We start from the raw sequence: 16,454 nt of genomic DNA on the forward strand, positions 1-16,454 counted from the left end.
CAATGTACACTAGCTGCAAAGCAGACAGTGAACATTGTGACGGTGCTGGGCAGGGGGACCCTGCACTGCCCATGCCAAGTGCATGGGCAGTGCAGGGGCCCCCTGTGGCCCCCTGCACCTGTTCTCTGCCAATCTTTTCATGAAGGTGTCACCGCCATTAAAAGGCTGGCAGAGAACGAGGTAATCCACGGGCAGTGCTGCCCTGGCGAATTAGGATCTCCGCCAAAGCCAGACCGCTGGGATCCAAGATCCTGGTGGAGCTGGTGGTCGGACTACCAGGGTTGTTATGTGGTGGTCGCACCGCCACATTAGGGGGCAGTCCAGACCACCACACTCGTAATGAAGCCCTAAGTGCTGTGGGCCCACAAGCAGCATTCAAATTACAGGCCCTGAGTCCTAAGTAGTACCATAAACCAGGGACTTACAAGAAAATAAAATGTGCCAATCAGATGAAGGTAAATTTTACCAGGTTTTAGGGAGAGTACACAAGCATTTTTAGCACCGGTTATCAGTAATAAATTATAGAGGGTCCTAAAGCCAACAAAACAAATTCAGAAATCAAGAGGGCTAAAGGTAAAATGTTTGGGGGAACCCTGCAGAACGGGCCAAGGCTAACAACATACAACAGCAAAGCAAGCTTACCTTACTAATACAATACAGGTAGCAAAATCAAAGCCTCTCCAGAAAACACAGTTTATTTTTGACTCTCCATATATAAGTTGGCTAAAAGACAGAATGTAGGAAATTACTCTCCACACTGATTTGCTTGCCTAATATGCAACCAACCTAGGTGTAGAAAATATGCCTTTTGCTGAAAAGCAACTTTAGGAGAGTGAACCAGTATAGAACTTGTTTGCCACTTGGCCCAACCTAAAGGCTGACTACACATCTATTGGCTGGCTGCTAACATCCCTTCTCCTGGAGGACAACGGCTTGACCACTGGAGTCAGAAAGGTAAGGGCATTGTTATCAAGTGGCCACTTAGCAGGAGCTACCCTCCCTCCCTTAGAGATGGATGGCGCAGATGGCAGAAAAAAGATAGATTTCCACAGTATTACATAAGAGTAAACCTGTTTAGAACTGGTTTGCTGCTTGGTCCAACATAAAAGCCCACTGCACATCCCTTGGTTGGTTGCTAACATCCCTTCCCCTGGAGGACAATGGCTTGACCTCTGGACTCAGAATGACTGTGGCGTTGTCAACAAGTGGCATTGTCAACAAGTGGAAACAATGGGCTACCCCCCTTAGAGGTGAGTGTGAGCAGTTGGCATAAAAAGAGACATTTCGAGAGCCCTTCCTTTGACTTAAGAGAGCCAAATAGGTCTGTCATTGACTGCTACCACTCATTCTTAGGCCACTCTGGACTTTCTGGCTTCAACCCCAACAAAAGGGAAAATCTGTTCTGGCACTGCCAGATGGTAGGACACCTCATCTCTATAAGAGAGTAGCTAGGGTAAGGACCAGGGCTCCTCTAGGTGTAGGAAGATGGGGACCAACTTATTGTAGGGCTTCTGGGAAGGTTTGCAGTAAACATAGAGAGGAAGTACAGAAAAAGAAGTTGGGGATACTGCAATAAAGTAGTCATGATTGGGTGTAAGGAATTCTTCAGTCACTGGTTGACTCACAGGTTTGTAGTGGCACCTCACCACCACCACTTCCTCAGAATGTTCCTAAATCTGGGAAGAAACATCTCGAAGAAAGAAGACTCTGCCTCACTGCTAGAAAAAGTAAATTCAAGCACTCCTGCTCTACCAGACATCCACTGCCTGGAACTGCTCTCCATAGGTTAGGTTTTTAGCCTCCTTTTAACTGCTACGGGGACACAAAAGTATTTTGACTCCAAGAAGGCTGAAGCTGACCACTGTGGGCTGGACCTTGTAGGAGCTCTTGATTATCTGAGGTCTGCCAGGAGGAACTTTTCCACCAGTAATAATTATGTTCCCTACCACACAACCAGGACAAGGTGCTGAGGCTGTCCCAAGAAAGTTATTTCCTCTGTCGCCCTAGTGGACTAACAACCTCCATATTTAGAGATCTCTGCTGGCCTGGCAGAGATCTCTGTGCCTTGAATGACCCAATGTGACTACGCCTTCTCTTGCACCCCAGGGGTTTTCTCCTAATGTGTGATTGGTCATTTTTTTCTGTTCAGATTTGCCAGGTGTTCCTTGGCTGTCCACAACAAAAAAGAAGTACATCAGACCATCATTGATAAATGTAGAGAGGTCTGATTGTTTTTACACCAAAGGCCCTGAATCCATCACGCTAGTCTAAAGTTTCGACCGGTAGAGTCAGTGGGGGTGCCTCCAGTGAAAACATATCTGTCCTTCCAACTCTAAATAGAGTGGCATAATGTCAGTGAGATAGACAGGGAACTCTGCAACATTTGTGGCACATTGCCAAACTCTAAATGAGGTCCTAAGTTTGGAGTTAAAACCTTGCACCGAGGCGAGGCAGCAACTCAATCCCAGTGGTGAAGTGACTCTTGTGTTTAAGTTAATTGTCAGTATGGGCTAGTGCAATCCATACAGAAAACACTTTGAAACTACATTCCAGTGAAAAGTGACAATTCCTGATTTAATAAAAAAAAATCACTATAAAAAAGAGGTAGAAAGACCTACCTTTCGGCCGGCTTCATGATTGTGAAGGTTCATGGCAGCCCTGGCATCCTGTCCAGTTTCAAGAGCATCCACAAACTGCTTTGAAATGGCCTCTCCAAATCCCACGTTATCACTGCATCCACCCCAGAGCCACCCCTGTCCTCCTAGGGGCAACCAAAACCAAGAAAGAGACAGAAGTTAGACAATATATCATTCCCAAGCTTTGGTTTAGAGCATAGGGAAGTTTTTCAAAGCATGAATACAAAACAAGATTTACCTGTTTTTGCTTCTCTTTTTCTACCTCAGACAATGGCATCTAGTCTAAACTATAAAACAGATATTTGAGACATCACTACTTGTATTTGCAGTTATACCTCTGTGATAAATATGGCTCACTACAGATGGAGGCTCTACCACAATGATTTACTGCTAGTTGTAAAATTTCTGAAAGTGGTAAATATATTACTGCCACCTGCAACAGTAGTGCCATCAACAGTCCCTACTATTGGATAAGATCATGCCTGCAGATTACATAATTTTGCGCCTGAACTATGATAATTTCAGAACTGAGCTTTAATTGGGCCAAACCCCTATCCAACTTTTGCAACAGAAGCATTAGCTATGTGTGCTTAGTAAGCTGTTAATTAAGCGGAAGTGTGTTGTTCTGCATGGCATTTCTCCCTGTCAGTATTTGTTTAGCTGCTCTATGCTTTTGAATTTTAACTTCGTCATCTGTATTTTTATCAGTTGTAGTTACCTATATTATATTCACTAGCACTAACTTATTTGAGAAAAAAACTTACCTGCAGTAGTGATGATATCATGCCTGGGCTGAGAAATAGCCCAGGCTAAGCCATAATTTTAAATCAGTGGATATTTTACATAATGATGGCAGAGTTTTTAGGTTTTATTGTCCTCTGTCTGCTTGTAGATCTACTTTATTTGTTTCCTGGGCCTCATCTGCAATTCCTTAAAAGGTAGTTTCTGTTTTCTCATGCTACTTGCACAGTTTCTGATAGAAAGTGAGAGAGTGTCCATTTTTTCCATCAGCACCTTGCTTGAATAATTGGAGGGATCTTTGAACAAAGCACAAAGCTAGCTCAAGTTTCAAAGACATTTACACGCCTGATTCCTCAACATAAATTTGAGAAATAGACAGGCACATCTCCCCTCATGCCATAGAATGACGAAATGGATGAAGACCATTGCTTCCCCTCAGAGGGCATTGCTCCAGTCTGCTCTGACCTTTGACCCAATCTCTCCATGTTGGAGTCCATCACAATTTTACAGTCTACTGCAATTATGATTTCTTGCCGGAGTATTAAACTATTGGTATGTTGGCTTTCAGGAATGCCTTCTTACCGTCATTCGGTGCATAAATTGAAGCCACATTGAAGGCCTCCACATCTAGGGTGAATATCATTGCTGAAACCCTTCCAGCCTCCTGTGCCTCTAGCCCTACCACTGCTCCTCCAAAGGTCCCAAATGTGTCCAGTCTTTCCTAAATAAATGTAACTCCTGTAACAGGTAGATCTCACTACCCATATGTCTTTAGGTTGAACACACAACCAACTGGTTAATGAGTGCATTCAGGCCTCGGAAATTTAAGTTTACGATTTTTAACTGTCATCTGGGATCTATCTTGGTGTTGTTTGTGTTGAGTGTGTAGTATCTATGGCCCTTGAGGGGACCAGACAGAGCTATTTGTGATCTTGGGCACTGAACTGAGGCTAGATGTGTCTGTGCGAGCACCATGGTCCTGACCACCCCACAACTTGAATCCACCCTTCCCAGCTGAAACCAACATAGAATCATGAACCCTCTTATCCCGCCTCAAGAGACTCAGGATACAGGAGTCAACATTGTCCTCGAATGGACCTCGTCTTGTCATAGAAGTCTTTTCAGTATGGTGGCTACACCTCTCCTTGCATCAGACGAACAAAAAGGAGAGCAAGTGTTGTCTGCTTTTCCCATGAAACTCTCCCATAGATTGAAAGGGGCTACGCCAGTGCAGGCCTTGTAGCTAGGTTGCTTTGTTCTTCATAGCTGTCTCTCCAGTTTGTTGCAAGGTGTCACTCAGTGCCTGTCTTTCCTCAGCCATTGTGTCAGCCAACGACTGTGATCCCTTACTCCTCTACTAGGGCATGCCATTTTTGCTCAATGGCCAGGGCTATGTAGGGGAGCAGCCAGGCCGAGGGAAGTGGATCCTCAGTACATTGGGAGTCTTGAGGGACATCAGGAAATTTAGACCCAGCAAATGTGATGCTCCTGAGAGAGCTCTCAGCAGGTCAGCTGGTCAAGAGTGCTGTCCCATTGAGATATCAGGCAGACAGGGTGTCCTCATCTGTAATTGATCCCCTTGCTCTGAAGGAAGTCCATTATTAGGCAGACTGTGCATCACTTCTGCATTGTAATAGCTGAAAGATCCTGGTAGACCCACACCTTCGCAACCTCAAATGTTATAATAGATTGTTGTCTCACAGCTGCCATAGTTTTTTTGTTCTGTATAAAGTAGTGGACACATGTCAGGATGTCATGGGGAGTGGCTGAGCAGAAAGTACATGTCCCCCTCTCTAGATTCTGTCCAGGATGTCATCTTTTTTCAGGCTTGGTAAAATTTGACAGGACCGAGTCTTAACCATTCTAACTATATCTTCCTTCTTCACATTTTTAGGTACTTCAGGGATCCTGATGTTGTGTGCAGGAACTTCTATTTGGCTTTGTAGCTCTGTTTGGTCCTTTACCTTGAGCAACTTAATTTGATGCATTACTAGTTCCCTCTCACATGCATCCCCAGAGTCCTTGCGAATGAAGACTCTAGGACGCTGTTCTGTCAGGCTATAGTTCAATTATATGGTCACATCAACCCCAGTGACACTATGGGCCTGATTCTAACTTTGGAGGACGGTGTTAAACCGTCCCAAAGGTGGCGGATATACCACCTACCGTATTACGAGTCCATTATATCCTATGGAACTCGTAATACGGTAGGTGGTATATCCGCCACTTTTGGGACGGTTTAACACCGTCCTCCAAAGTTAGAATCAGGCCCTATGTCTTCCATCAGATTATGGAATAAATCTTCCATAAAGGAAGGAGTGATCAAGATATCCAAATCTGGTGCTGAGAATCTGTTGGTGTTGCCTTTGTCGAGAGACTGGCGTCGAACCCACTGGACGCTTACATCTTCTTCACAGCAGCCTTCGAGAGTGACTCCTCGAGGCTGAGATCTCTCTTACCCTTGGTGGAAGGCACAGTGTTGGGCCTGCAAACTTGATATTTGCTTAGCCCTGCAGCTGCACCTGGTAGGGAGGGCCCCGGTGTGGTGGGCGGTGCCGACCGGCTTTGCTTGTCAGGGGAGTTCTCTGTTCCGAGGGTGGGGAACTCTACCCCTAAGGCAGAGAACTCTGAATGGAAGTAAATAGGAAATTAACACACACCTGACCCAAACACCATACAACTTACATATATTAAGTTAAAAAACTAAACTGTAACACTCTTACATACCTCCTCTTCTACTAGACTCCTCTTCTCCTCACTCACAGGGTGCAACACATTCACTCTATTATGTATAGTGTATTTTACCTGGATTAAGAGAAACGTTGCTGTGGAAGAGACAGACACAGCAGTTACCTTTATTTTTGATCATTAGAGGTAACAACATGATCTGCCGCCCATACAATCTCAGTAGAGTGCATATGTTGTAATTACGTTCTGTTGTTGGTGGGTGACAAAGTCCTGCCTGTTAAATTTCTTCACCCCCTTGTAGTTTTAGATGTGTTGAACATGTCTGAGTCTTGCTTATATGTGTGGATTAGAAATATTTTCTAATAAATACAAATATGTTCTCAATTAAATTCAATGTTTTTAAAATGAAATCAAAATTGTATAATTTAGTATAATGACATTTTGTTTTAAATAACTTATTTCAATTATACTTACAAAATATTTAAAATTAGAAAATTAATTACCAAAACTATATTGTAAATTTCTTTTTTTTTTTTTTAAAGTTACAATTTATTTGTAAAGTTAATTTATATTATTTACTATGTGGTCTTAGTGTAGTGCAATTCCCTGCCTTCAGGGCAATAAAACTAGTGTTTGGCTATGTGTTGACTTACTCCAAGGCTTAGCTGGAGTAGATTTAAGACTCTTTTATCAATAGTACTAATGTAGTAGATGGTAATGCAACGTTTGTGAACTGCAATCGGTTTACTTATTTGTGGGTGTGCTTTTGTATGTGCATGTCAATCCAAAAAAACTTTCATACGTTCTCTAAACCCCTCCTTTTTTTCCAAGTGATTGTTCCGAATTTTCCAACCACTCCTGTTAGTCACACACATTTACTGGTAAATCGGAGATCTCTATATGTAAACTTGTTGAGGAGAGCTCTTCACAGAGGAGATCGGAAAGACAAGAGGTTTGTGAATAGAAATTATGAGTAACTGAAGTAGTAATACTGGCGTATGACTTTCCGTACTCATAAATGACTTTCGTGACTATATCCCATGATATGTTCCATTTCCCTTAAAAATCTATTGGTCATAGTGGACTGAATAGTATGGGTCATCCAATGACAAAAATACTTAAATAAAAGTTAACAATTGTTTACCAAATAATCACCTACAGATGCAAATTAAATGCATAATTCCAGAGAAAACATTGATATGGAAAGTAATGTTTTTTAAATGAAAAAATATTTAGGGGGTCATTATGACCCCGGCGGTCGGTGTTATAGTGGCGGTAGTACCACCTACAGGCTGGCGGTACATACCGCCAATATGTGACATTGGCGGTTTGGCAAAAGCCAAATCGCCAGTGTACCACACCGACCGCCACAGCGATAACGACCGCCGGGCTGGAGACTAGTGTGGCCGGCACTAGGCCACCCACGGGAATATAACCCCGCCCACCGCCATGGTTTCCGTGGCTTTCTTACCGCCACAAGAACCATTGCGACACATACAAGCACACACGCATTCACGCAACACAACATACACGCAAACTCACATCCATTCATGCACACACGCATTCCACACACCCCACACCCGCATGCATGCACACAGAAACATATACACCCCCCCACACACACACACACACAACACCCTCTCCCGTGTCGGAGCACCCCACTTACCTGCCGGCAGGAGACGGGATGGGGTGCGGCTGTCAGAAGCAGTGTCCACCAGCAATACACTGCCAGGCAGCATCATGGATCATGATACGGTCTGCGGCGGTCTACTGACGTGGCGCTGCTGCTGGCAGCAGTGCCACCTTACCGCCGTCCGCGGCCATAACCGTAACCGGAATTCCGCCAGCCTTCTGGTGGAATTCCGGCTACAGTCATATTATGGCGGTCGGCTGAAGCCACGGTGACCGACGCCGTGGCGGGAGGCGGCATTTACCACCTATGTCGTAATGAGGTCCTTATTTTCCAAGGAAAATAATTAATCAAATCAGGTTCTACAAAGATTGCCTTATAAGGTTCTGCACCCACATTCTTTACAAATAATTAGCAAAATTATCAATAAAAGAATGGATGTGAAATGGAGATATAAGCAAACTCTAGATGCACCAACAAACATATGGCCTCCAAAATAGAAGTCATGTGCTACATGAACTTAAAAACGCTAAGGAAGCAGAGCTCATAACAGGACTGGGACATCTAATAAGAATTTGCTGGGAATTGGAATGCCTCTGGAACAGAATACATCCGTGTACAGGTTCCCCTCAGATTCCTTTGTCGAGATGGACCCCAAATGCACTAATCACTCTTTGTTTGTATAACTTCTTTATTTGGCTTAAAAACCTTAAAAGTGTGAGATACAATAAACAATACAATAATTCAATAAAATTATCTATTACATAATACCTTCCCATACAGTATTCTTGGTTTGTTCCAATTCATAATTACCATACCCTCCTTACATAATTCAATTAATTATTCTAAACTCAAATACAAATCTCATTTTCCTACTAATTTACAAAGTGCATTGTTCGTATTCACTTTCCTACTTACAATTCTGCTAAGCCTTTAGTTCTCATAATTTCGATGAGGGCAAATCCTAAATAAAGTGACACCACATTTTGTTTTGGGCCTCATTATAGCAAAATAATTGTCCTATATTACGATCAAACCTTGTAATTTTTAAAACAATCAATTTATAAACTTTGTTCATCTAAAAAATACCATCTCTTATTCAGCTTCACTTCTTACATTCAACTAGACCCTATGAGACCAATTAAGACCTCTTGTGATCCAATTAAAAATCTGCCCAGCGTGCAGGTTACATTCAAAGAGCTCATGTCTACTTGTAATTTAAGTGCTTGATCCCGATTTATAATATTATATTCCTTAAAATTGGTTTTAAAAACTTCCTACGCACTTCTAAAAACCACTGGCAATCCAAACGTATAAGTTGAGTATTGCAGTTCTGTAGTAAGCCACAAGTGCAGAGGCCCTGAGCATCCTTAAGAATTGCTTTTGCTTTACTGTCCCTATACCCTGGGTTTAAACCGATTCTAAACTGTAGCACTGCGTCCCTTAATCTTTGGTCAGGTAGGGCCTCTATATAAGGGAAACTATTGGGATTCCTCCATCCACCTACCATAAACTTAGTGGAAATTTTACATTCCAAATACTTCAAATCTGCCTCTCTTGCCCTCTTGTTTAACATTATACGTAAAGATTGCTTTGAAATTGGATCTCCACACCACTGGATACCAGGGAAACCTAAGAGGACGCAAATATTTTCTATCCGTCCTCTCACTTGTGATGCCCAGTGTAATTCACTTGCTATTATTTCTTCTTTACACATTCTTGCAATCTTTGCAATTCCCTCATTTCTTATACTTAACCAAAATTAAACAAGGCTTGCAGTCCCTGGTAGGTCCACGCCGTCATTTGACATTCTGGGGGTCATTCTGACCGCGGCGGACGGCGGTCGCCGCCCGCCACGCGGTTCCCGCCGAAAGACCGCTCCGCGGTCAAAAGACCGCGGCGGCCATTCTGGCTTTCCCACTGGGCTGGCGGGCGACCGCCGAAAGTCCGCCCGCCAGCCCAGCGGGAAACACCCTTCCCACGAGGACGCCGGCTCAGAATTGAGCCGGCGGTGTGGGAAGGTGCGACGGGTGCAGTTGCACCCGTCGCGAATTTCAGTGTCTGCTAGGCAGACACTGAAATTCTTTTTGGGGCCCTCTTACGGGGGCCCCGCGGCACCCCCTACCGCCATCCTGTTCCCGGCGGGAGAACCGCCAGGAACTGGATGGCGGTAGGGGGTGTCAGAATCCCCATGGCGGCGGAGCGCGCTCCGCCGCCATGGAGGATTCTCAAGGGCAGCGGAAAGTCGGCGGGACACCGCCGACTTTCCGTTTCTGGCCGCGGCTGAACCGCCGCGGTCAGAATGCCCAGCGGTGCACCGCCAGCCTGTTGGCGGTGCTACCGCCGACCTCCGCCATGGCGGTAATTACCGCCAGGGTCAGAATGACCCCCCTCTGCTCTTATAGCTTGTATCATGCTTGAAGGAGGAAATGATAGGATACGCCTTACATACGTGGTTTCTTCTGCCTCCCAATTTAATTTCCCAGAGAATGTTTAAACTTCAACCCCATATTGAAACTGAGGGCGTGCCATAGTGTTGAAAGCAGAGACAACCGGCTGAAGGGAAGGTCCTCCATATTTCTAGCTGAACTGTTTCAATCCCCAAACCGATGTTAGAGCTCTATTCTTTAGAGCATCGATATGATCTTTCCATCTCAGTTCCAAATCAAACCACATGCCTAAATATTTATATATTTTTACCTCCTCTACTTTTTCTCCTCCCAAGTAGTAGGTGAATATACTCTTCTTTTTCCCTATTGACATTATTTTTGTTTTATCCATATTTACTACAAATGTTTTTTTCTTTGGCAATAAGAATTAAACACATCTAATTTTCTTTGAAATATAATAAGTATAATAAGCAGGAGGTATGTGCCCCGTTCATTTTTGGGCATAAACCTTTAGCCTCCTTCAGCAACCCTGGTAAGTCTGACAGAAATATAGTAAATAATAATGGAGCCAGAACACACCGTTGGCGTAAGCCATTCCTTATGGTGAATGTCTTTGAAAGTGAACCACTCATATCTAAAATTACTTGAGCCCAGTTTTGTGAATGCAAACCCTGAAGGAGGAATAATAAATCAAAATCAATCCCTAACTGTTTTAACATATCCCACAGCAATTTTCTATCTACCAAAAAAATGCAGTGCGGAAGTCAACAAAGCAGCAAAACAGACTTCCTCGCATTTCAATTGATTTGTTTGCTAATGACCACAGGCTGAAACAGTGGTCAATTGTCGAGTGGCCTTCTTTTAAACCACCTTGCTCTATTGGTATCAAATCATTTTCCTCTGCCCATAATCTAAATAACCCCAGTAATAACTTTGGAAATACCTTTTCGCCTACATCCAATAAACTTATTAGGTAATAGTTTTTTGGTTGTGTAGGGTCACCTATTCGAAAGGTCTGTTTTGCTGGGCGATCCGTATTCATACGTCCGTTTATACAAAACATGCCTAGGGCTCCTAGGGTTCTTACTAAGGACAAGTCGTGGGCAGAGCATTCTACATTTGGAATGTTACTATATGGAATTTGTGCATCTTCTAGCAGCTCCTTATACAATTTATCACTAATCACTCTTGCTATTTTGAAGAGTTATATAGGTCATGAATATATGCGTTTATTGCTTTAAATATCTTAGTTATAAACATGGCTATCATACTTGTCATTATTGTAATCATAATTATTTATTTCTAATTCTATCATTAAAGTTCATTAGCTGCATTGTAGAAACTTGCATTAGTGGAAAAATGGTAAATTCAATTTCACATTTTTTCCCAATGTAAGTAGGGAATGAAGCAAACAAAACTTGGACCAAAGAGAGCATAATTCCAACTGATTTCACTCTATGTTCATGAAAAAAATGAAGTGAAGGGTATAAATATTCTTTTGAAATGCAAATGGGATTGTGCTTGAGGCATTTTATTTCACACGAGTAACACAAAAAAACACAATATTAGTTAGCACAGTTCTTTTAAAACTGTGTTCATGTACTAGGATTTCTTTGTTTAAATCTTTGACACATCAAAAAAGATTTAGAATCAATTTATTCGTTTTAAAAAGTGCAATAAAGTTAGCCTTGCTTTTTTTGCAACAGTGAATATTTTCTATAATACGGCCTATAATTTACAATAAATATTATTATGACTACTGAAATTGTTTGTATAATTAAAATAGTGATATAGGTCATGACTTTCAGAACTGATTTAGAATCATTATGATAAGTAACTAACAAGTATTGGTTTTGTTTAAATGTTGTTTTGTTAAGTGGCGTTCATTTACTGTTGCCTTTATTAGAAGTATGTTTTAGTTCAAACTGGACTTTTCTGTCAGATGCTCCACTTTTTCTAATGTATTTCCATTTTTGCACCATATATGTCATGCGCTGGCAGAACTTAACACCATACAATCACATTCTTGTGCCACAGAGCAGTGTGCATTTGTTGCAAAATCTTTTGTGATAGTTTTTGTGTAGTATGGGTATATAGGGTTTTGTGGTTTGGTAAAGGTCTGATTTCCCAAGTGTTAACACCCTATAGCATTTATGCAGATATCTGAAAGTTAATCCAAACTTTAAGACTTCAGAAAATAGTATTTTTTACTTCATGGTTTTGGGTCTGGAGTTTCATGGCCCAACATCCTGTGCTTCAGATTTATGTGATGGTAAAATTGCCCAAGATGAACACACTACCACAACTTACAGTTTTACCACAGAACAATTTTACTCCCCCATTCATAGCTTTTGAGGAAGACTGGGGAAAATATGTGGATACGGTTAGAAAATGGGATGGTGGTTGACTGGGGTGTAATCCCTGGTTAAACAGCAACCACAATACTAGTCAGTGTAAGGCACAGGCAAACCCTTAATTAACCAGTGCTACTCCTCTGGTAGCTTGGTACAGAGCAGGCAGGTTTAACTTAGAGGCAATGTGTAAAGTATTTGTGCAACACTTCAAACAGTAAAATAGTGAGGATTCCACACCAGGTTAAAAAATAGATCTGAAGGTAATACATAAACCAAGACTAAAACAACAGAAATCCAGTGAGTAGAACCCGTGATATTAAATTTCAAACTTTTAAGTAAAAATAGTGCCAAGAAGCACTGTTGGGGATATCTGGTCACGCCAGACCTAGACAAAGTCAATTGTTCAAGCCAACCATGATTTAGCATGGGCCAGCAACAGAGACCCAGTTAGGCACGCTGAACCAAAGTACCTTAAATCTCGGCTGTGGAGTGTTGTGTGGATCAGAGTCAAAGATGTGTCACGCAGTCAAGGCGGTGTTAGTTCCGAGATGAGGCGAGACTGTGTTGTGAGGTCTTGCTGCATCAACGTTGAGGATCTTGTCAACAGGGCTTGTGATGCCAAGGCCAGTGTCGAAGATGCGTTGCGCAGTTCAAGACAATGCATCGGTTGCAATGAGTGGTGAAGCTGCGATGTGGTGTTTCGTCATCAAGGCTGCCGTCAATGGGAGTTGAGAGGAGCTAGTGCCGGGAGAAGGGTTGCGCAGTATTGGTTTCTAAGGCGATGATTCGAACCCAAGATGCGGGATGTGGCTGTGATGCGAGTCTGTTGCAACAGGTCTAATCAACGCAACAGTGGTGATGAGCTGGTTCTGCTTGAAGATGCGCCGCTTAGCCAAAAAGGTGCATTGGTTTGGGTCGGGATGTGTCACTCAGCAGAGGATTTGTTGGTTCTGCTGAGAAAGCACCTTAAATCCACTTCCAAGGGTCTCAAATATGGCAGATTCCAGATGCAGAAGCTGGGTGGCTGAAAGTCTTTTATGTCCCTGAGACATCGGATGAGGAAGCCAGTCAACTAGTCCTTGGAGTCACTCTGGGTTCAAGTGATACAGGTCCACACCTTCTCACACAGGCAGAGGGCAGCAGGCAGTAGGTCAGCACAGCAACTCAGGAGTCCAGCAGAGAGCAGTCCAGCAAAGTGGCAGTCATTCAGCAGCACAGTAGTCCTTCCTGGCAGAGTATCCACAGGTCCAGAAGTGTACTGAAGTCCCGTGCTTATACCAATTTGAGTCTCTGAAGAGGGGGAGGCTTCTATGACAGGCCTTTGAAGTGCACAGAGGTCTTGTCCATCCTGCCCTGGCTCCAGACTCACTACAGGGAGTTATGTAGCCCTGTGTGTGGGGACAGGAAACAGCATATTCAGGCGTAAGTAGGGCTGTGTCCAGCTCCTCCCTCACATTCTGCCAGTGTGGCCCATCAAGTCACACTTAAGCTCCTATAGCGTATGTCTTTCTATTGGGAATACACAAAGCCCTGCTGTCAACCAACCCCAAGTGGGCAGCGGCAGGGAGTAGGTACCAAATGGCTAAAGTGAGAAAATGCCAACTTTCTTAAAGTGGCATTTTCATAATTGCAGTGTAAAATCTAACTTCACCATAAGATGTGATTTTAAACTGAGAGTCCAGAGACACCAAACTCGAAATGTTGATCTCTTCCAGATTGGCAAATACACTTATAAGATGTAATAAGGTAATCCCAATGTTATCCAATGGGATAGATAGGCCTTGAGGTAGTGAAAAACGACTTTGAATGTTTTTCACTACCAGGAGATGTAAAACTAAAAAGTACATGTCCTGCCTTCTAAATACGTTACCCCTTGCCCTCTGGGTTGTCCAGGGCCTACCTTAGGAGTGACTTAAAATGTATAAAATGGGAAGATTTGGGCCTGGCAAAAGGGTTATTTTGCCAGGTTAACATGGCAGTGTAAAGTTGCACTTACAGGCTCTTCAATGGCAGGTCTGAAACCTGGTAAAATGCTACTTAAGTGGGTGGCACAATCAGTGCTGCAAGTTCACTAATAGAATTTAATTTACAGGCCCTGGGTACAGGTAGCACCAATTTACTAGGAACTTATAAGTGCATTAAATGTGCCAATTGGGATTAAACCAATAATACCATGTTTGGCGGCGAGAAGACAAACACTTTAGCACTGGTTATCAGTGTTGAAGTGCACAGAGTTCAAATACCAGCAAAAATGAAGTCAGAAAAATAGAGGAGGTAGGCAAAAAGATTTTGGAGAAGAACACCCTAAGTCCATCAAGTCCAACAGATACAGTTTGCTATTTTCCCAAGGCAAGATCCTCCAGATTATATTTGGAGGCATGTGTGCAGAGAACACTCAGAATGATGGTCTCACTTGGCAAGCTGGAATGGTACTGCAAAAATCTAGATGGGATTTGATCACTGCTAACAACAACTCAGTCTTGTTCTGACAAGGTAGCAGTGAAATACCTTGACACCTAGCTTTGGGATCTACAAAACCTCAGTGCTAATTATGTCCAATAGATTTGACCAAAAATGATGTCCTCTTTAGAGGATTACTTATACTGTTTGTCCTTCCCAAGATATTTTGCTCATATGTCTTTGCAATTGTGCGCAGTGTGCCAAAGAACTAAGCTGTATCTCAACTTAGGCATTAAAAAGGTGGAAACCAGTCTAGGGTTGTCTGTGTTCCCATCTGTAGAGGAACCAGCCTGGCAGTTTGAAATGGACTGCTCCTCTTGGAGCAGGACCAAAACTAATTTGCATAAGGCAGATCTCTATATGGCACAGTGGGAGCAAATAAATGGTCTAGAATGTGACTCAAGTGGTTGCCAATGGCTGAGATTCAGCCAAGAGTCCCTTTCATCACCTTGTTGTTTTAGCAGCAGATGCCTCAAGGCCTCAATGCTCACTGTGCCACGGGACTTAAGCTATACCTCATTTGAGAAGAACAAAGTAGCTCAAAACCGATTATCGGTTGCTGGTGTTCCGATCTGGATGGGATCTGGCCTGGCAGTTCAGACTGGACTGTTCCTATTGGAGTAGGACCAAAACTAATATGCATAGTGCGGATCTCTGTCCAGAATGCCACAATCCGTGAAAAACTGGTGTGGAATGTGGCTGATCATAGAACTGAGGCCCAGGTTGAAAGCAGGAAAAACCACAAGGTGATGGAAGGATGCCTGAATTAATCTCAGCCACTGGCAATGAATGCCCCACAGGTGCTTCTGTAACATCATTGAAGAGTAAATGTATGCCTCTTGGAGTGGACTTCAGTTATTTATTGTGTACTTCAGATCATTTTCGTTTCTAGCCAGTTATAAATTCATGTAATGGCTCTGTCTGAATATTGAAATACAATATTAAAGTGAGAGGTCAGCTGGGGTGTAGCTTCAGTGGGCGTGTCACATCCCCTAATAAATGTATTTTCTGGACAATGGTTGAGTACAGGTGCTTTCAGCTGGGTATGGTAAGGTGTTTGTCAGATTTCACAAGGAATTTGTACATATACACAGACGAAAATGCACACTCCCTCTCTGCTTTGAAAGTCTTAAAAAATGCTGGTTATTTTACAAAATATTGTGTTTTCGCTCTTTCAGTCCACCTACCAATCTGCATTAGTCTGCCTATCCACTGCCCTTTTAGCCCCTCCTATCCTCACATGTTTCCTGCTTGCCATTTAATGTGTTCTGACATCATATGCCAGCGTGATTGTTGGAAAATCCGAATCTTCTCCAACCCCAATTTCTCCCACCCCCATCCCGTCCTACCGGCCAAGCTACGCCCCTGAGGTCATCCTCTCTATGCATTTATCATGCTGCTTAGTAATTCTCTAACTCTAAAAGTATATAGTGCACGACCTATAGGAAGATGATCTAAAACAACTGAATGTTTTTAGACCCCTTTGCTCTCTGAACAATATGGCACTGAAAAATTGCATTGACCGAAATAATTGCCTCAATAGTGGACCCCTGCA

General features: G+C 42.9%; 1 protein-coding gene across 1 annotated transcript in view; it reads right to left on the reverse strand.

The window, feature by feature from the left end:
• WNT8B (Wnt family member 8B) overlaps nucleotides 1-16,454 on the reverse strand; it is a 522,248-nt gene that overhangs the window by 33,091 nt on the left and 472,703 nt on the right. Inside the window, exon 5 of the mRNA XM_069240365.1 lies at nucleotides 2,619-2,761. Within this exon, the coding sequence (XP_069096466.1) occupies nucleotides 2,619-2,761 (143 nt within the window). The remainder of the gene's footprint in view (nucleotides 1-2,618; nucleotides 2,762-16,454) is intronic.

This window comes from Pleurodeles waltl, chromosome 6, assembly GCF_031143425.1.
Source record: "Pleurodeles waltl isolate 20211129_DDA chromosome 6, aPleWal1.hap1.20221129, whole genome shotgun sequence".
Lineage (NCBI taxonomy): Eukaryota > Metazoa > Chordata > Amphibia > Caudata > Salamandridae > Pleurodeles > Pleurodeles waltl.